Source organism: Saccopteryx bilineata, chromosome 8 (assembly GCF_036850765.1).
Source record: "Saccopteryx bilineata isolate mSacBil1 chromosome 8, mSacBil1_pri_phased_curated, whole genome shotgun sequence".
Classification (NCBI taxonomy): Eukaryota; Metazoa; Chordata; class Mammalia; order Chiroptera; family Emballonuridae; genus Saccopteryx; species Saccopteryx bilineata.
In genome coordinates, this window is record NC_089497.1 from 6,734,219 (window position 1) to 6,754,149 (window position 19,931).

Genomic DNA, 19,931 nt, shown 5'->3' on the forward strand with positions numbered 1-19,931 from the left:
GTCAGTGTGACTGACAATACCTGCTTCATACGGTGGTGGTGGTGGGGTGCCTAGAACAGTGCCTGGCACTCACAAACAGCTCAACAAATGGTGTGGTGATTATTAGAAAAACAGCCCCCCTGCCTGACCTGTGGTGGCGCAGTGGATAAAGCGTTGACCTGGAAATGCTGAGGTTGTCGGTTCAAAACCCTGGGCTTGCCTGGTCAAGGCACATATGGGAGTTGAAGCTTCCTGCTCCTCCCCCCTTCTCTCTCTCTCTCTCTCTCTCTCTCTCTCAATCTCTCTCTCCTCTAAAATGAATAAATAAAAATAATTAAAAAAAAAAAGAAAAACAGCCCCTTAACTGAAAGTCGTCAATAAAGTATTAGTGTCATTAAACATTTCTTTTATGATGAAAAAAGAGATTTCCAAAATCCTGAAGCAGTTTAAAATTGTGTAACTTTATAAATATTACACTTGTAATTTCTTTCCAGTAACCTAAGTTTAAGCTAGTGATATTTTGATGTTAGCATGTTTTGGTTACAGTGATAGTTGACATTTAAAGTAAAGAGGTCTGTTTGTTGTGCGTGTTCTAGTATCTATCTGGTAATGGTTTGGGCCGAGTCTGCATGGGTAACAGACACGGACTTTATTCCTAACGGGCCTCCCAAGGTCGTTACTGTGTGTGAGCGGGACACTGAGTCTGTGCCCTGAGGTTGGGAATTGGAAGCCGTCACAGTGGTCACTGCCACCACTGACTCAACCCGAGACTGTGTGCCACATGATGGAAGAGGGCCAGTTCGAGTTCCTTAAAGCCCGCACCGCTTACGCGGGAGTTCCAGCAGAGCTAGGAATTCGTAAATGTCCATGTTCAAGGTCGTAGGTTCAATAGTAAGAAATTTAAATCAGGGCAGTGATATTAATGATAAACACCATTCCGTGCGTACCGCCTGCTGGCCCTCCACGTGCATGACCTCACTTCGTCCTCCAGCCCTGCGGGGCAGATAGAATCTTCTACCAGATACAGGAGCTGGGCATCGAGGCCGGCAGCATGCCAGGGTCCACAGAACTGGCGAGTCAGAGGTTTGAAGCTCAGTGTGTCTCATTCCAGATGTGTTTCTATTCACTAGTATATTTTTTTAAAATTGAGTATGTTCTAACATGTTTCCGTTTTTTACTTAAGGAGACTTGAAAGAATCTAAATAGTGAAATTGTGTTGCCTGTGCCATAAATTATTTCAGAACTACCATTTTAATAGTTACATAAAACACTAATGGAATTATTTTTATAGGAATCTTTTGGAAAGATATTAAGGTAAACACACTTGACATTTTTAAATTTCTTATTTTAGGTAAAAGGTTAATTATTTAAATTAAAACTTGAGGTTCTTGAAGTTCTAGTTGAGTCAGGTCCCTGATCTGGGGGAAAAAAGGTGTCGTTTAAAGGTGAATAAATCAAAAGGCGTTTAAAGTAACTTGACTGAGGAAGAACTAAGTTGAAAAGTTTGAATAGTTCAGATTACTTCTCTACATCTTTGAATAAATTTTACCTATTCTTTTCTGTCACAGGTGATGAATATGATGTCTGTGCCATTTGTTTGGATGAATATGAAGATGGAGACAAGCTCAGAATCCTGCCCTGTGCCCATGGTATGATGAGGACACTGCTTGGGATTGGCATAGCACATTTGTATTTAGGTTCAATGTTAGAGGGGAAGACAGAACATAGTTATTAGCACATTAAAAGCCAGGCCCTGTACTAGCTAGTGGTCTCATTAAAGGATGGAGGTGTATTTTAAAAATTGAACAAACTTTTCTTCTTTTATTCCTACATGATGCATATAAATCAGAAGAACATTGGTGAACATGGTAAAAAATCAGAATTGCTCACAACCACAGTATAGTACCTAAAGGTGTATGTTTTGCTTCAACAGCTTATCATTGCAAGTGTGTAGACCCTTGGCTAACTAAAACCAAAAAAACCTGTCCCGTCTGCAAGCAAAAAGTGGTTTCTTCTCAAGGCGACTCGGACTCAGACTCGGACAGCAGCCAGGAGGAGAACGAGGCATCGGAGCACACGCCCCTGCTCAGACCGCTGGCGGCCGGCAGCGCCCAGTCGTTCGGGGCCCTGGCGGAGTCCCGCTCGCACCAGAACCTGACCGAGTCCTCAGACTACGAGGAAGATGACAACGAGGACACGGACAGCAGCGAGGCCGAGAACGAGGGCGCCGAGCACAGCGTCGTGGTCCAGCTGCAGTCCAGCGGTGACCGGGACTACAGCCTCGCCAACACGGTCTGACCCCTCGGGCCGCCGGCTGGCTCCCTGGAACGTGTTCATGTAGGTACGTCGTTTGAGTTTGTTGCTCCCATCGCAGATTTCTGTAGAAAGAACTTATTTTTAGTGTTCTTCAGTTTAATCTTACTGAAAGTTTGTCTTTCACTTTTTGATCTAGTGTTTATCTGCAGGAGTGTAATTCATTTCACTAGTAAGTAATAACAGACGGGCGCTGTGACTCAAGCATCAGACCAGCTCTTATTTTGGAATGAAATGTAGCCAAGGCATTCAAAACGATTCTCAGCAGAGCTTGCAGTTAAAACCTAGATCGCAGTATGCAGATGGTGTGCTTTGCACACGCTGTCAGTGTGCTGTGGTCAGCTAGCATGAGCTAAGCCCACTCCCATCTCCATAAAGTTACCTAGAGTTGTTGATATGGAATGTTTCTTCTTGGCTTCTACTGAGCTGTGGATTATATAAGAAAGGAATGACAGATGTTGAATTCTTTTTCTTTACAGCTTTTCAAATTACAGTGGTACCTTGAGATAGGAATTTAATTCGTTCTGTAACCGAGCTCATAAGTCAGTCAACTCGTATATCAAACTGCAGATACTGGACCCGTGCGCCAAAGCGCCAACTAGCAGCAGCTTCCCAAATCACAACTCATATCTCGGAATTTCGCTCAGAGCTCGAACAAAAATATGAACTGAGTTGCGGCTCGTATCTTAAAAAATTCGTATGTTGGTCTGTTCGTATCTCAGGGTACCACTGTAATAGTTTTTCTGAGCATACTTCAAAGGCTCTTCATCATTTCTTGTTAAGCACTATCGTGACCTCGTGGATTTCAGCATATTTGATGTGCTTTAGTTCATCACCATTGGGCCTACTGGTGCTACACGTAGCCTATTTTTGCTCTGGAAGGACTTGTTCAGGTTGACGCTTTCATTTTTACAGGAACTTACTAGTAGTCTTTGAAGCTTCTTTGATTTCTAGTATAAAAAACCATTTTAGATTTTTTTTCTTCTTTTCCAAGTGAGAGGAGGGTAAATAGACTCCTACATGCACCCCTACTGGGATCCACCTGGTAACTCCTGTCTGGGGCCAATGTTCTGCCCATCTGGGGCTGTGCTCACAACCCAGCTATTTTTAGTGCCTGAGGCAGAGGCACCATGGAGCCGTCCTCAGTGCCTGGGCGGATGCACTCAAACCAATCAAGCCATGGCTGCAGGAGGGGAAGAGAGAGAGAAAGGGGAGAGGGAGGCATGGAGAGGCAAATGGTTGCTTCTCCTGGGTGCCCAGACCAGGATTCGAACCTGGGACATCCACATGCTGGGCCAACCCCCTACCACTGAGCCAATCGGCCAGGGCCTATTTTAGATTTATATTATATATTTTCTGAGCCAGGCCTGTAATCAGCCATCCTGGTTTCTTTTGGATAAATTATTTTTAGAACCACAATCTGGACCCTAGAGGGGCTCATTGCTATTAGGTTAATCATTATTTTTAGGACTTTTAAGTAGGCAGAACTGGGGAAAAAAAATTTAAGATAAAATTGATCATAAGATTATAGTTATACTCTCTATTTAAGTTTGTGGGTTTTTTTTTTAACTTAACCTCATTGATCTTACATTTGGAGCTCACTTCAGCTACACTGAAAAATCTTAGTTCCCAATGTTACCAACATGAATATTCACTCAATTCCAGACAATGGCATATTATTCAGTGCTTTTTAAAAAAACTATAAAGCCATGAAAAGACTTGGAAGTAACTCTAATGTGTGTTATTCAGCGAAGAGCAACCTAGAAAGGCTATCTGCTGTCTAATTCCAACTGTGTAAAGTTCCGGGAGAGGCGGAGTACGGAGACAGCTCAGGGCCAGCAGGGCCTGCTGGACGAGGGGGTGAGCAGAGGAGTTGCAGGGCAGGAAAGCACTCGAGGAGGCCAGCATTTAAAAACTAAGCATGTAACTGAAAAAAAACCCTTTCTACGTCTGTATCCCATTCTGTGACTAATACTGAACTCATCCACACTGTCACGCTGCTACCGTTAGCAGTCGCAGCCACTCAAGGGGCCACACGCTGTCATCCTCACTTGTTGCAGAAGAGGAACTCAGTGAGCTAAGATTTAAAACGAGTTTTATCCTGTCCATATTTCATTATCTTCGTTTTGTAAATGCAGGAATCACAACCCAGGGACATCTCCGGGAGGCGGTAGAAGCCTTCATTCTGGCTAACTCAGCCCCTTGGCTTCAGATTGAACAGTGTTCTGAATAATGTAAAATGGTGCCTGGTTTAGTGTCTGATCACAATGAAAACATCTCATTTCACCCCTAAGCATGACATTGGCTGTTAGTTGGCACTTTTAAATTCTGTTTCTGGTTTACTGAAAAGGATGTTTCCATTTAAAATCACTTAAGCTGCTGAGAGTTCTAGGCACAGAGTCCATTGGCGAGGTAGGTCAGTTTCCTGTTTCCATAGGGTTTATAGTGTCCTGTGTGGTGGAATAGAGAGGAAGAGGGGATGATCGTGGGGGCGGGGGAGGAGATAAGCAAGCTTAGAGACTGGAAACAAGATAACTTCACAAAGTGACAAGTGTTTTCAGAAACAATTAGGTAATACCATAGTAAACAGAAATCTTAATTTAGATACAGCGGTGGTGATGCTTGAGGTGGGACCTCATTCAAGGAGGCACCTGGCACATTCTGGGGGAAGCAAAGGGAAGAGCTGGTGCCAGAATGCCAGCTCTTAGAAGGATTCATTTCTATATTTCCTTACAATTATTTTAAAAATGAATAAAACAAAAAAACATACAGAGAACAGTTATTTTCTCCTTTGACCTGTCAGTGGACCAGCTGCTCAGGATTTCCTTACGTTGACCTCCCCTTGCATTCCTGTGAGAAAGCATCTCTTGAGGCTGGTGGGCCTTTTCAATGTATTTCTGTGTTGAATTGGATAGCGTGTTATTTAGAAGGTCCCATCTCAGCCGTCAGTGACACCAGGATCAGTTATATGTGCATTTTCAGATATTCTATTATGGTTAGATTACCTTCAATAAATTGGAAAGATTCTTATGCTTCTAATTGTTTTGTAACAATTTAAGTAGGTAGGAAACCATCTATTAAATTTAGAAATTTGAAAGAACTTGCCTACAAAATTATTTTGTGACTTTTAAGAAGTAGCGATGTCTTAATGGCTTTTTATTTCACCCACGGATATTGGTCGCTCCAGACACCTCCTTCTAAGTCAAATGATCGCACAGATTGTACGTAGTGGTCTGTCTGTATTTCTCCCTCAGACATATGGCTGGATTAGTTTCTCATTTCTAATACGGAATATTTAGGATCTCAATTTTTTATATTAGGCTCACCAGAATTTTGTGTATTTTATTGGTCTTTTCAAAGAATACATTTTCAGATTTAGCTATTTTAATTCATGTTTTAATTTATTGTTTTTCTTCTTTTTCCCCCCCTTTTTTAGTGAGAGGAGGGGAGGCAGAGACAGACTCCCGCATGCGCCCGACCGGGATCCACCCGGCAAGCCCTGCTTTGCCTCACAGGATCCTCCTCGTGTTCACGAACGTGGATGGCACTTTCCCTGATTTCAAGCACAGGCACATGTCCCGCCCGCCCCCCACCCCATTTTAACAATGGTTCCGAGTGGGTTCAGGTAGTATTGGCAGAGCTGGCCAGGAAGGTAGGGAGAGGAGACGCAGAACTTGCAGGTGCAGTGAGAGGTTTACGTCATCGTACTGAGCCAGACCCACCACACAGATACTAGCGAACACTCTGGTGGTCAGCGGGACTGTTCCGTGGGCCCCAGTGGACAAAGGAGGATGGAAGTTCGGTCCTTACCCCTTGGGGAGTGTCGTGTCCCTGGGAGCCTTTGGCATTACAAACTCAAAGCTGTCTTTTTCCTTTCTATTCCTAAGTAGTCTTATCCTGAAAGAAACAGTCTGTATTGCTGCAGATTCAAGTTTGAAGGTTTTTCATACTCAAGTGTAATGTATGAATTTGATTTGTGCGCTCAAGCAAAACGTCACTGGGCTTAACTTACTGAATTTCAGCATCCTTAAGGGTGTGTGTTGTGATCCAAGTAAAAAGGGACAGCTGTACAGACCCCAGACTTCAGCACCTGTTAACATGCAGATCATATACCTCTTACTCAGAGCCACTGACGCCGGACAGACAGCCCTGCTCAACTGTGTTCAGAGGACAGGGGTCGAGTGTTGGATTTGAAAATAATTGCTTATGTTTAACAGAACTAATGATGTAAACAATGTATTATGAAAAGCTAAAAAGTATTATACATCATTGTAACTGTAGAAAATACGAGTTACTCATAATCAAAATGCTGAGAATTTTTATATGGCCTGTATGAAGGGAGTTTCAATGTTAATAAACACGTTTTCCATTTTAAGAACTTGATTTGTTGTACTAGAGCATTACCTGCGTCAGCCTTATTTTTCTGTGCAGTGCCGTAAAGGTCCGATGGTGGAGGTAGTTTAGGTCAGATAAATACAAACCACTTTAGAATCTTACACAAGGTAACTGCTCACAAGCAATTAGGTAATTCCTCAAGTTAGAACTGCAGCCAGCATCATCCCAACAGTGTCCCTGCGGGCCTGCCCCGACGACCCTGTACAGCCCCGACAGGACCGTCTGTGTCTGCCCGGGGCCGCCCCGACCACCTTATACAGCTCCATACAGCTCCATACAGCTCCATACAGCCCCGACAGGACCGTCTGTGTCTGCCCGGGGCCGCCCTGACCACCTTATACAGCTCCATACAGCCCCGACAGGACCGTCTGTGTCTGCCCGGGGCCGCCCCGACCACCTTATACAGCCCCATACAGCCCCGACAGGACCGTCTGTGTCTGCCCGGGGCCGCCCCGACCACCTTATACAGCTCCATACAGCCCCGACAGGACCGTCTGTGTCTGCCCGGGGCCGCCCTGACCACCTTATACAGCTCCATACAGCCCCGACAGGACCGTCTGTGTCTGCCTGGGGCCGCCCCGACCACCGTGTACAGCCCTGAGTCTATGTCTGCCCGGGGCCGCCCCGACCACCGTGTACAGCCCTGAGTCTCTGTCTGCCTGGGGCCGCCCCGACCACCGCGTACAGCCCTGAGTCTGTGTCTGCCCGGGGCCGCCCCGATGACTGCGTACAGCCCTGAGTCTCTGTCTGCCCGGGGCCGCCCCGACCACCGCGTACAGCCCTGAGTCTGTGTCTGCCCGGGGCCGCCCCGACCACCGTGTACAGCCCTGAGTCTGTGTCTGCCCGGGGCCGCCCCGATGACCGCGTACAGCCCTGAGTCTCTGTCTGCCCGGGGCCGCCCCGATGACCGCATACAGCCCTGAGTCTGTGTCTGCCCAGGGCCGCCCCGACCACCGCGTACAGCCCTGAGTCTGTGTCTTCCCGGGGCCGCCCCGATGACCGCGTACAGCCCTGAGTCTGTGTCTGCCCGGGGCCGCCCCGATGACCGCATACAGCCCTGAGTCTGTGTCTGCCCGGGGCCGCCCCGATGACCGCGTACAGCCCTGAGTCTGTGTCTGCCCAGGGCCGCCCCGATGACCGGATGACCGCGTACAGCCCCGATGGGACTGAGTCTGCCCAGGGCCGCCCCGATGACCGCATACAGCCCTGAGTCTGTGTCTGCCCAGGGCCGCCCCGATGACCGGATGACTGCGTACAGCCCTGAGTCTGTGTCTGCCCAGGGCCGCCCCGATGACCGGATGACTGCGTACAGCCCTGAGTCTGTGTCTGCCCAGGGCCGCCCCGATGACCGGATGACTGCGTACAGCCCTGAGTCTGTGTCTGCCCAGGGCCGCCCCGATGACCGGATGACTGCGTACAGCCCTGAGTCTGTGTCTGCCCAGGGCCGCCCCGATGACCGGATGACTGCGTACAGCCCTGAGTCTGTGTCTGCCCAGGGCCGCCCCGATGACCGGATGACCGCTTACAGCCCCGATGGGACTGAGTCTGCCCAGGGCCGCCCCGACGTGGACCCGTCCGCACAGAAGCAAGTGAGGGACCAGTGAGCATACGAGGTATGGGAGCCTTGGTTGTAAAAATAGAAAAAATAATAAACACCATTGGGGGAATTTCACTTTCTGAATTACTTTTTAGAAAAATATCTTGTAATGGAAAAAAAAAATTATTTTCCTGCTTATGAAAGTAAGTTTTGAGTTCAGTACCCACCGTCTGATACCACCACATTTCCATCCACCCCTCCTTTAGAAACAGAACACAGGCACGAGCAACTGAACACCTGTTCACTGGGGTAGCTGGTGGAGCTGTAGGAGGCAGTCGTTTGTATCACTGCTTTTTATTTAAGGTAGGGTGTGAGGACAAAACATTGAACTCAGTGCCTGGCACGTAAATCTATAAGAAACGATAGCTCTTACAGTTATTAAGTGATAAGAATATCATACCTAAAACTTATTTTTAAAATGAGGAAATGTTAAGTCACTATAATGCGTATTCAGAGGGCCTTGTTTCTTAAAGTGGAGTTTGGAGTTTTTCTGAGGTAAAATATTTTTAAACTCCAGACTGTCACTTTTAGTTGTAAAATTTATGAAGTATCTTATTTAAATAGCACTGTCTAGGTTTGTTACTTGTTAAACCGGTTGAAATCGTTTATAATGCCTTCAGGGTGGAACTATACAATTTTTAAAGGAGGATATTAAGTCAAATTAAAATTGATTTCTATTCAATACCTCCCATAATTGAAAAATATTTTTTCGCTTTTCACGGTTAAGAACAAGTAACATTCTTCTAGATGGCAAGGAAACGTCTTTTCCTGCCACTGTGGCGTCTTATGTCTGGTGACTGCCTACTGATCCCGTTCCTCACCCTGCTGGAATCCATGTGTTTGGCCCCAGTCTTCTGATTATAAAAGGATAGTCACCCGGAAACTTAATCGGAGATAAATTTATCGTGATGCTTTGCCTCCAGAAAATGCGTATGGAAAATATATGTATATTATATCCTATATTGACACTGTATTGTGACACGGTTATGCCCTCATGTTGTGTAACATCCACTGGCGAGCACCTCCTCGTCATTCTGCAATGACTATTTCATCCTGAAAATCACTTACGCCAACCATAACCCTCCAAGTTCAACCTCGTACTTTTCCAAGTGTAGCTGTTAGAAGTAATGCCAGGTGGCGGCTATTCTGGTGTATGACTTTGTCCAGCTGCAATTCCGTAGGTTAAATTCCTAGAATTCAGTATGAAGCAAAGCTACATGCATGTTTTCATAAGTGTTTTTCTAATGAAACTGTGGCTGGGGGGCCAATGGCTGGTTTCATTCTTTACTGCGCTAATGATGCAGATGCCCACTACCATCTCCTGCACACCTGCTCACACTCCACACACACTAATGATGCAGATGCCCACTACCATCTCCTGCACACCTGCTCACACTCCACACACACTGATGATGCAGATGCCCACTACCATCTCCTGCACACCTGCTCACACTCCACACACACTAATGATGCAGATGCCCACTACCATCTCCTGCACACCGGCTCACACTCCACACACACTGATGCAGATGCCCACTACCACCTCCCGCACACCTGCTCACACTCCACACACACTAATGCACATGCCCACTACCATCTCCCGCACACCTGCTCACACTCCACACACACTAATGATGCAGATGCCCACTACCACCTCCCGCACACCTGCTCACACTCCACACACACTAATGCACATGCCCACTACCATCTCCCGCACACCTGCTCACACTCCACACACACTAATGATGCAGATGCCCACTACCATCTCCTGCACACCTGCTCACACTCCACACACACTGATGCAGATGCCCACTACCACCTCCCGCACACCTGCTCACACTCCTCACACACTAATGATGCAGATGCCCACTACCACCTCCCGCACACCTGCTCACACTCCACACACACTGATACAGATGCCCACTACCATCTCCCGCACACCTGCTCACACTCTACACACACTAATGATGCAGATGCCCACTACCATCTCCTGCACACCTGCTCACACTCCACACACTAATGATGCAGATGCCCACTACCATATCCTGCACACCTGCTCACACTCCACACACACTAATGATGCAGATGCCCACTACCATCTCCCGCACACCTGCTCACACTCCACACACACTAATGATGCAGATGCCCACTACCATCTCCCGCACACCTGCTCACACTCCTCACACACTAATGCAGATGCCCACTACCACCTCCTGCACACCTGCTCACACTCCACACACACATATACACACACCTGCTCACACTCCACACACACTAATGATGCAGATGCCCACTACCATCTCCTGCACACCTGCTCACACTCCACACACACTAATGATGCAGATGCCCACTACCATCTCCCGCACACCTGCTCACACTCCACACACACTAATGATGGAGATGCCCACTACCTCCCGCACACCTGCTCACACTCCACACACACTAATGATGCAGGTGCCCACTACCATCTCCTGCACACCTGCTCACACTCCACACACACTAATGATGCAGATGCCCACTACCACCTCCTGCACACCTGCTCACACTCCACACACACTAATGATGCAGATGCCCACTACCACCTCCTGCACACCTGCTCACACTCCACACACTAATGCAGATGCCCACTACCATCTCCCGCACACCTGCTCACACTCCACACACACTAATGATGCAGATGCCCACTGCCATCTCCCGCACACCTGCTCACTCCACACACACTAATGATGCAGATGCCCACTACCACCTCCTGCACACCTGCTCACACTCCACACACACTAATGATGCAGATGCCCACTGCCATCTCCCGCACACCTGCTCACACTCCACACACACTAATGATGCAGATGCCCACTACCACCTCCTGCACACCTGCTCACACTCCACACACACTAATGATGCAGAAGCCCACTACCACCTCCTGCACACCTGCTCACACTCCACACATATACACACACCTGCTCACACTCCACACACACTAATGATGCAGGTGCCCACTACCATCTCCTGCACACCTGCTCACACTCCACACACACTAATGATGCAGATGCCCACTACCACCTCCTGCACACCTGCTCACACTCCACACACACTAATGATGCAGATGCCCACTACCACCTCCTGCACACCTGCTCACACTCCACACACTAATGCAGATGCCCACTACCATCTCCCGCACACCTGCTCACACTCCACACACACTAATGATGCAGATGCCCACTGCCATCTCCCGCACACCTGCTCACACTCCACACACACTAATGATGCAGATGCCCACTACCACCTCCTGCACACCTGCTCACACTCCACACACACTAATGATGCAGAAGCCCACTACCACCTCCTGCACACCTGCTCACACTCCACACATATACATACCTGCTCACACTCCACACACACATACACACACCTGCTCACACTCCACACACACATACACACACCTGCTCACACTCCACACACATATACACACACCTGCTCACACTCCACACACACACATACACACCTCACACTCCACACACATATACACACACCTGCTCACACTCCACACACATATATACACACACCTGCTCACAGGTTCACTCACTAAGGGTTTCACCGTCCTGGTTGCTGCTAATTAGTTAGCCTAACAATTCTTTACAGCTAAAAATGTGAACATCTTATAATAAAATTCCACATCATTGCAACCCAACCAAATTTTCATGTGACCGACCTTTAGTTCCTTAACGGATCTTAATGGGTCAGGAAGTTGAGGTTTTTGTTCTTGTTTTACGATTTCTGAGGTGTGCCTACCCAACTGTCAAAGTGGCCCGACACTGCCTTCCAGACGGGTTTGTGCCTGTCTGTACGGACGAGGTCAGGGCTGCCGCCTGGCGGCACTGTCAGAGGAAGCCCTCCAGCTCTGCAGTGTATGAAGTGAGGCCGAGAGACCAGTGCTCGCCCTGACCCCTGTGCCGTTTCTCAGAGCGGGACCTAAGGGACTCAGGCGACCTGCCCGTGGTTTCCACAGGGGCCTGCCGGGCCTATGCTGTCATGCTTCTCCAGGTGGAACTCCAGAGCCCAGAGCCGGCCCTCTAACCAGCTCCCCAGCTTGACTTACAGGCCCGCTCTGAACTTCTGCTTGCCAGCTCGTGGTAATGATTTCTCTAAACCAGGGGTCTCAAACTCAACTCAGCATGTGGGCCGCAGAGCAAGATCACAGCCGTTCAGCCGCACTAGGTCTACAAAAGGCAACTGTTATGCAACACTTTTCTCACTGCAGTTGAAAACAAAAAAAAAAATCAGTACAACAAGCACAATCGTACATGCAGTTTACTCAGTGTCACAAAACGACCAGAAACTGTAGTTCGCATCACAACTGCTGTTAACTAAGCTAATATCTAGCTAGGATGCTAGAGAAATGAAAAATACAAGTAGGCCCCTAGGCTTACTTAATTTTATCCAAAATATTTTGAACTTTGTGGATTAGTCTGCGGGCCGCACAAAATTGTTCAGCGGGCCGCATGCGGCCCGCAGGCCATGAGTTTGAGACCCCTGCTCTAAACATTATTAAACTTACATACTTACTAACCTTCAATGTATCTCAGGGACCTTGACCTCTTGGGATTAAACTTTGGAGTTAACATGCCGAAGCCAGGAACTGCAAGAACCTCCAGTTACTTTATAAGCTGCCGAAGGAGTGTCTTTCCTTAGGTGAGGCTTGCAGCTGCCGACACAGCCTCCCAACCCAAAGAAGTCGCGTGGCCCAGCCCAACACAGAAGCCACGACGTGGAAGCCCTTGTTGGTCCCGGGTCCCTTGCTGCCCACCGGACTCCCGACAGACCAGCAACAAAAGAAAAGGATTTCATTTCTAAAGGCTACATTAACTTTTCTCCCATGTGCCTGGCCATGAGCCTCAGATAACTAAAAGCCATTTTAATAAAGACCATTACAAAGTTCCCAGGCACTCACTGATTTTATTTCTAGTAAATACTACAGGAAGTGGATTGTTGAAAAGGCAGAGCGTGGCCTCTTCTGTATGTTCCCATTGTGTCCACGTCAGCTGTAACAGTAGCCAACCAGTCGTATAAACAACAGGAGCACAGAGTGTTTGGTTGGAATAAATTTATTTCATCTGTCTGTAAACAAGGTGTTTAATAGTTATGGCATTTTTTTAAATGCATATTAAATCAGATGAGTTAGACTGTATCCCAGATGTAACAAAGTGCAGGGAAAGAAATGGACAAATCAGCAACAAGATCTGTTTTTAAATCTGTACATTATCCACAAGGCCCAAACAATAGAAGCAAGTACTAGAATGTCCCTAAAATAGTGCCATTCAAAAGAAACCTTTAATAGGTCAGTTAAAATCCATCTCACAATAGCAACAGTTATTTGAACAATAGTATGGCACAGAATACATATGAAAAAAATTCATCACAAGACAGCCAAGTCCACAATAATGCAACTTCATATAAAAACTTAAGCTGCAAATAAAAATTGGTCCTATGAAGAACAAAGTGGACACACTCCAGATGGTTATGTTGGGATACCTAATGTCCATAATGGCAGCCTTTCACAATTGGACTAAAGAGTAGAGCTGGTGTGCAAAGAAAAGAGAGCAACAGAAGTCTGAGCTACTGCAGCGATGGCCGGTCCCTGGGGCGCAGTCGGGGCGGTACTGGGAGGGCGTGGCACGAGGGAGGTGCCTTTTGCTCTGGTTTTGCAGTTGCACTGTCCTGTGTCCCGTAGACACTATGAAGAAAGGGTTGTCTCCTCAAGTGCAACAACAATACTAAAAGCCAACTACCGCAGCTCTCAATAGCTCATCCACAAGAGGGAGCATCAACTGGTTAAGTAAACCAGGCACTGCAGAAAAGAAGGGGGAGCAAACCAAATACCTATGTGCGAAGGGCGGGGTGAGAAAAGAGCGGAGGAAAGATGCATGCACTTCCCCTCCCAACCATGCGCTGCAAGGGGAGACTACGTGAGCGGAGTTGATGCTCAGAGTGCTGAAGACTGACCAAATCAGAGATTGTACACCGGCACCTTGCTTATGAGCTTATTTTAGTCATCGATATCCCATTGATTGCTAAAACAAAGTGATGCCCATGTTGGCATGCCCCCTCCCCCCAAATTTCAAGGTCTCATGCAAATCATTGTTGTGCTGCAATTATGTTGCCAGATAAAGGTTGGTTACATACTGCGGTTACATACAAATGATGCATTGCTCAAACAGGAACCATGACATCAGAAAACAGGTAAAGAAAAGGCGGCTACCATCTTAGGCTGGCAGCACTGTGACTGTGCCTGGGTGCTGATGAAGACAGTTGCTAGGTAGATGGGAGAGGCTGCTTACACATCAGACCGCCTCAGGTATAAAGCGAGCTCGTACGCTTTCTTGTTAAGTGTGCCTCCGTGGACCCCTTCCTTTCCCATGACTATAACCAATGCTGGAGTACACAGGGGACAAAACAGAAGCGAACAGAATTACTCGGGGGGCAGAGAGAAAGACACCTTTCCCCACCAACAGAGGGATACAAAGCAGACACAGGATCATACCCCATCACCCTGCATTGCTAGTAAAGTTTCCAGAATTAAGACTCAAGCTTACAGCTAGGAAAGTTTAAGAGCAATTCTCCCTAATACTTAACAGTCTGCCTAGCAGCTAGAACCCAGAGTCTCTCAAGTATTTTGCCATTGAGTATGCCTTCTTATTCAATCCGCCTCCATGGACCCCTTCTTTTCCCATTACAAAGACCAAGACTGAAAGAGAAAGAAGACAAGGGTTTCAAAAGAAGTGTTAATCAAGAAAGTCACATAAGTTTTAGCAGACAGACCTGCATTAATAAGTGAACATTAAGTTAGTTTTCCATGAACTGTCAAGCACTGAAGTCCACCAGGTCTCCAAACGGAGAACTCTCAGATCAGTTATACGCTACAGCACTGTCCCTGCGAACTGCATCCTGGAGTGCAGCCAGAGCAACCAGAGCACTCTATAAAAGTATCTACGCTAGCCGGGGGAAAAGGGTGACCGCTTAGCTTCTGTTCGAGGGCAAGAAACTTCTGGTTAGTCTGACAAAGACATATTAGACTTGCTCCAAAAATATAAACTTAAAAAACTTGGTGACTGTTTTTACAGAATTCTTCCAATTTAACAAGCTTGATTACCCGTTACTGAGTCTTAACCAGTGAGGCCACGTGTGCCTATTACTTCTGGAAAGCAGGACCAAAGTTGCAGTGCTATTCAGAAAAGGCCAATGAAAGTACTTACGGCTATGCTTGCTGATACCCTCACTGATCTAGCTTTGCTTTTAAATAAGTCTAAACTCCTGAAATAGACTGACTAGTTCCAACAACTTCTAGGATGCAGGTGAAAGTTCTATCCCCAAAATATGTTCGTCAGACTTGACGCTCCTCGCCACTAGATGTCAGCAACGCTCCACGGTCTGAAAACCTCACACTGTGTGTCACGTGGCTGATGCTCTTTATGTTCATCTGAGCTCAGCTAATATTTAAAGAGATTTGTCTATTATTTGAGTCACCTAATTTTCCTACAGAGAATAATCATATGCATCAACTCACACCAGAGTAAGAAAGTAACTCTGGCAACCCCAGAGAGCTGGTAGGACCATGACAGTAAATTGCAGCTCAGGAGCTTCCAGATCCTTCACACGGTAGATCGGGCCTTACTTAGACAAGCCAAGTCCGCTCCATGAGACTACACGAGCCCTCTTCATTTACAAAATGTTTACACAGGTCAACACATTGAAATATACTTGTCAGTGAATTCATACCATAATCAACCTCAATTTTGAAAGTTCTGAAAAAGCAGCCTGACTTACTTATTACTCAGTGCAGTCAGATTTTCTGCAGGGTTGACAAGTCAAAAGACACCACAATTTCTGGACCAAACGTATTAATGAAATATAATTTCCTACTTTTCAAATCTAGATCACAGACACACTTAAATCTTTGGAACTATTTTAGTAGAGGGGCAACTTATTCCAATTATTTCTCTAGTCCCCAGCAATGTTTCTAATAGAAAAGTGAGTCCCTGTTAATTTTTCCATTTTTATGCTGAGCAATGAATGGAAGCAAGAAAGAAAAGGAAGAGATCCAAAGGTAGATTCAAAGGGACTAAAATAACCTACCAATCTGAATACACATTAAGATTATCCCGGACAGCCTGACCGGTGGTGGCACGACGGCGAACGCGCAGGCCTGGAATGCAGTCGCCGGTTCAAAACCCCGGACTTGCCCGGTCAAGGCACACGTGAGAGCAACAACTGTGAGTTGATACTTCCCACTCCTCCCCCTGCCTTCCTTCTTTTTCTCTCTCTCCTCCCTCTCTCTAAAAATCAGTAAACAAAATCTTAAAAAACGAAAGAAAGAAAGAAGATTATCATTGGGCCAGTCAAGCGGTTTGAGAGAAAGATTTTCATTTACTAAAGCTGACACTCGAGAGCTGCTACGAACCCGTTTTAGCGTCAAGGCAGGATGCAGAGGTGAGGCCGGTCACGCAGCCGCTGCAGTGAGTCCCCTGAGAGCAGTGTCCCCCCCCTTCAGTGCTGGGCAGCTCACAAAAACCACCTTAATAGCCATTATGGACTATCACTTTTATTCAAAATGTTAAAGAAACTGCTTCGTAAGTTGTAACATGGCATGCAACCTTGAACCCGAAGAGCGCCTGGCTTACCTCTGCCGGCCCTGCCCACCGCGACGTTGTACGTGGGCTCCCCGCCTTGGCTCTTCGTCCGGATGTCCATCGTGCAGTCACCATCCACATACAGGCTGTCTCTGATCACGGAGCACTTCTTCGCGCCAAGAGTCAAACCATTGGTAAAGAAGCCTTCCCGGTCTTTTCCTACAATCATATCTATTTCTACTGGCTGCCCCCCCCCCCGAGAAAAAAAGAAAAAGAAAAAAGAAAACATGAAGTTATAGTTAATTCCTTTCAGGCCTCAACAGATCAGGAAAGACTGTGTACCAAGTTTTTAGTAGCAGTACAAGACACCCACTTTTCACTAATATAAAATCCAGCTTTCTTCTATTCTAACGATTACCTAATCCTATGTGAGTACATGTTTCACAGTAATCAGGTTTCACAGTGTAGTCCACTAACTTAAGGCCAATCAATAAAAAGAATCTCTAGAGTTCGTAGCTGACACTAGATAAATGACAAACTTAAGAGTCATTTATAAACTGTATCAAGTCAGGTGGGACCCAAGGTGCTTATAAACTTGTAAACTTTCCGCAACAACTCATCTATCATATTCAGTCACGTTCTAATCAGTCATGTTGCATTAACTTTAAAGTTGCTTGAAAGTCTCCTGAAATAAAGGCCACGCAAACATAGCAGGTGTTCCCCCCGCTTCAGATACCTTGACATCTATCTCCTCCACAGCACGAACTTCAAACCCCAGACCTCAGCATATTCCCAAATTCATATTTCCCTCCTATTTTTCTAGTCACTACTCCCTTTTCTCTCCAGCTTCCCTTCCCCCCCACCCCAGTCATTAGTTTCCATTCTGGCAAATGCCAAGGCAAATGTCCGTAGCACTGCAGCACGCAACGGTCAAAGAGGAGAAAATGGACGGGGGTTTGGAAAGAAACTGAGGCAGCCACCAGGACGGGAAAGGACAAAAACGTGCACGCTAACATTCCATGAATAAGGAAGGCGTCGCCCCCATCAGAACTGCAGAGTCATAGCAGGCCCCAGCCATTTCCAAGCCCAGTCCTGCAATCTTCCCAGCCAGACAGCGGGAACTCACACACAAAAAACAGGAGGGCTGCAGAAGGAAGGAAAAAAAAAAAAGTTGATCACCAGATGTCAATTCTCTGCAAGAATCGTAGTCCGCTGCGGCTAGGGGAGCCCTTCAGTCCTAGCACCGAGGGCTCCACACAGTTAGACCTCACACCGTGCTAAGCAGGGCAGGAATAATCGGCAGCACCTTAACAGGGGGCATGAATTTTGGCGTCTGATGGGAAGCGAGCGTGAGGGTAAGAGACATTATTAAGGGAATAGTCCTACAATGGAAACAATCGTTACAATTTTTAGAAAGAGCCCTGGACAGAAAGAGGCAAAAACAATAAAGCAGCGCTGGAGGCTTAGTGACACTCTCCACACGTGTGGCCACCAAGGAAAAACCGTGAAGCCACAAGGCACCGGGAAGCACAAACGGGCTTTATTAGTTCCTTACTACCATCGCGAAGGAGGGAGGGACTTGGAGGCGGGAGGCGTCCCCCTGGCGTTCGCGGATTACTGGGAACCCCAGGAAAGCATCCCCCTTTTTAGAGCTCTGTTGCGTAATTGGGGATAACGGTATATCGATGAACCCCCCATAGGAGGAGGAGAGAAATCAATGGCAGTTCGCCATCTTGGAAAGTTAAAAAAAAAAAAAGAAGAAGAAAAAGAATCCTATAGAGCCAGGGCTGAAGTCGGGATTCACGAACCCACCTACGCCGCCCGCGTCCATTTCTCGCCAGCCCCGGAGGCCCGGGCACCGGCCAACCTCCTCCGCCAAGTGGCGGCGAGGATCCCGGGGGCCGGGCGCGGGTGGCGCGCTGCCGCGGAGCGAGGCCACCCCGGCCGCCGGGGTCCCCGCCCGCGCTGGGCCCCGCAGGCCCCCGCTCCCGCCCGACACAGCTCGGGGCTCGGCTCGCGGGGCGGCCGAGGAGCCGCGCGCGGGGACGGGCGCCCCCCTCCCCGGGCCGCCCGGGCCGGTCTGGGCACGCGGGAGCCGGGAGCCGGCCGCCGCCCCCGCCGCCAGCGCACCCCGAGCGAGGGGGCGTCCCCGGCCTCGGCCTCCCCGCCGGCCTGGCAGCCGCAGCCCGGCGCCGGCGCCCGCACACCTGCCGGCGGCCCCGCGCTGTCCGGGCCGGGCCCCGCGCCCCGCGCCCCGCCGCCGGGCCTCACCGTGATGCTCTGGAAGACGCCCCCGGCCGTGGCTGCCCACACGTATTTGGCGTCGCAGTAGCCGACAATGGCGGCCTCCTGGCAGCAGCCATCGCACATCAGGTTATCCACGTAGCTCTGCCAACCGGCCATCTTCGAGCCCTTCGCACTGCAGCGGGGACGGAGAGCAGCGGGCGCGGCGGCGGCGGCGGCGGCGGCGGGGGGCGGGGCGGGGGCGGGAGGAGGTGGCTCTGCGCAGGCACCGACCGCCCCCTCCCCGCGGGCTGCGCGGGGGGACGCGCGACGCGGCGACGGACGGGTTCCCGCCCGCAGCGCGGGCCTGGCAACCGGCGCCGGGAGGCGGAGGAACAGCTGGGCCGGCGGCGGCGGCGGTGGCGGCGGCTGCTCCCGGCCGCGGCGCCCCCACCTCGCCGCCGCCACGGAGGGACGTGCGCGCGCGTGCGTGCGATCCTTCCGCCGCGCGCGGCTCGGAGGGTCCCGGGAAGGGAGAGGGGGACTGAGGCGGGGGTGGGCGGGGGCGCGGAGGGATACCGCTCGGGGACAATCACGGACGCCACGTGCCGGGAGCGAGGGCCCAGCGCGGCGGGTCGCTGCGGGTGGTCCGGCCTCGGACCCGGGGTCCGCGCACAGGGCGTCTCCCTTGTCGCATGAAGCACCCGGGGGACGGCGACGTCTGGGGCGCCCCGGAGTCCCCGCGGCCGTGCTGTGATGCGCCTCTCCTGCGGCCGGTGGTTTGGGATGCGGCGTCTTGA

The 19,931-nt window shown here is 49.0% G+C and overlaps 2 protein-coding genes across 7 annotated transcripts in view; one reads left to right on the forward strand and one right to left on the reverse strand.

The window, feature by feature from the left end:
* RNF13 (ring finger protein 13) overlaps positions 1-6,675 on the forward strand; it is a 100,279-nt gene extending 93,604 nt beyond the window's left edge. For 4 of the 5 annotated variants that reach the window (XM_066241733.1, XM_066241736.1, XM_066241734.1 and 1 more), the window contains 3 exons: positions 1,548-1,628; positions 1,913-2,320; positions 5,729-6,675. In XM_066241733.1, the coding sequence (XP_066097830.1) occupies positions 1,548-1,628; positions 1,913-2,277 (446 nt within the window). In that variant the 3' untranslated portion in view covers positions 2,278-2,320; positions 5,729-6,675. The remainder of the gene's footprint in view (positions 1-1,547; positions 1,629-1,912; positions 2,321-5,728) is intronic. The other variant, XM_066241735.1, reaches the window with a different exon arrangement.
* A 6,693-nt stretch (positions 6,676-13,368) lies between these two features.
* On the reverse strand, positions 13,369-19,390 carry PFN2 (profilin 2). Of its 2 annotated transcripts, none has more exons than XM_066241739.1 (3): positions 19,180-19,390; positions 16,960-17,152; positions 13,369-14,713 (listed from the first exon to the last, which is right to left on the reverse strand). In XM_066241739.1, exons 1-3 carry the CDS (start codon positions 19,309-19,311, stop codon positions 14,616-14,618), a joined length of 423 nt encoding a protein of 140 aa, XP_066097836.1. In that variant the 5' UTR covers positions 19,312-19,390; the 3' UTR covers positions 13,369-14,615. The 2 variants fall into 2 exon arrangements, with proteins under 2 accessions (XP_066097836.1, XP_066097835.1); XM_066241738.1 differs by having other exon boundaries at positions 13,369-15,026; positions 19,180-19,388.
* Between the last annotated feature and the right edge of the window lie 541 nt (positions 19,391-19,931).

What these genes read in the sequence shown, in the direction of transcription:
- PFN2 (XM_066241739.1), bottom strand. Translation starts at nt 19,311, where the DNA reads ATGGCCGGTTGGCAGAGCTACGTGGATAACCTGATGTGCGATGGCTGC. An exon ending in GCGTCTTCCAGAGCATCACG is followed by an intron (nt 17,153 to 19,179) that starts GTGAGGCCCGGC and finishes GGGGGGGGGCAG; the next exon opens with CCAGTAGAAATAGATATGAT. An exon ending in GGTGGGCAGGGCCGGCAGAG is followed by an intron (nt 14,714 to 16,959) that starts GTAAGCCAGGCG and finishes TGTGTACTCCAG; the next exon opens with CATTGGTTATAGTCATGGGA.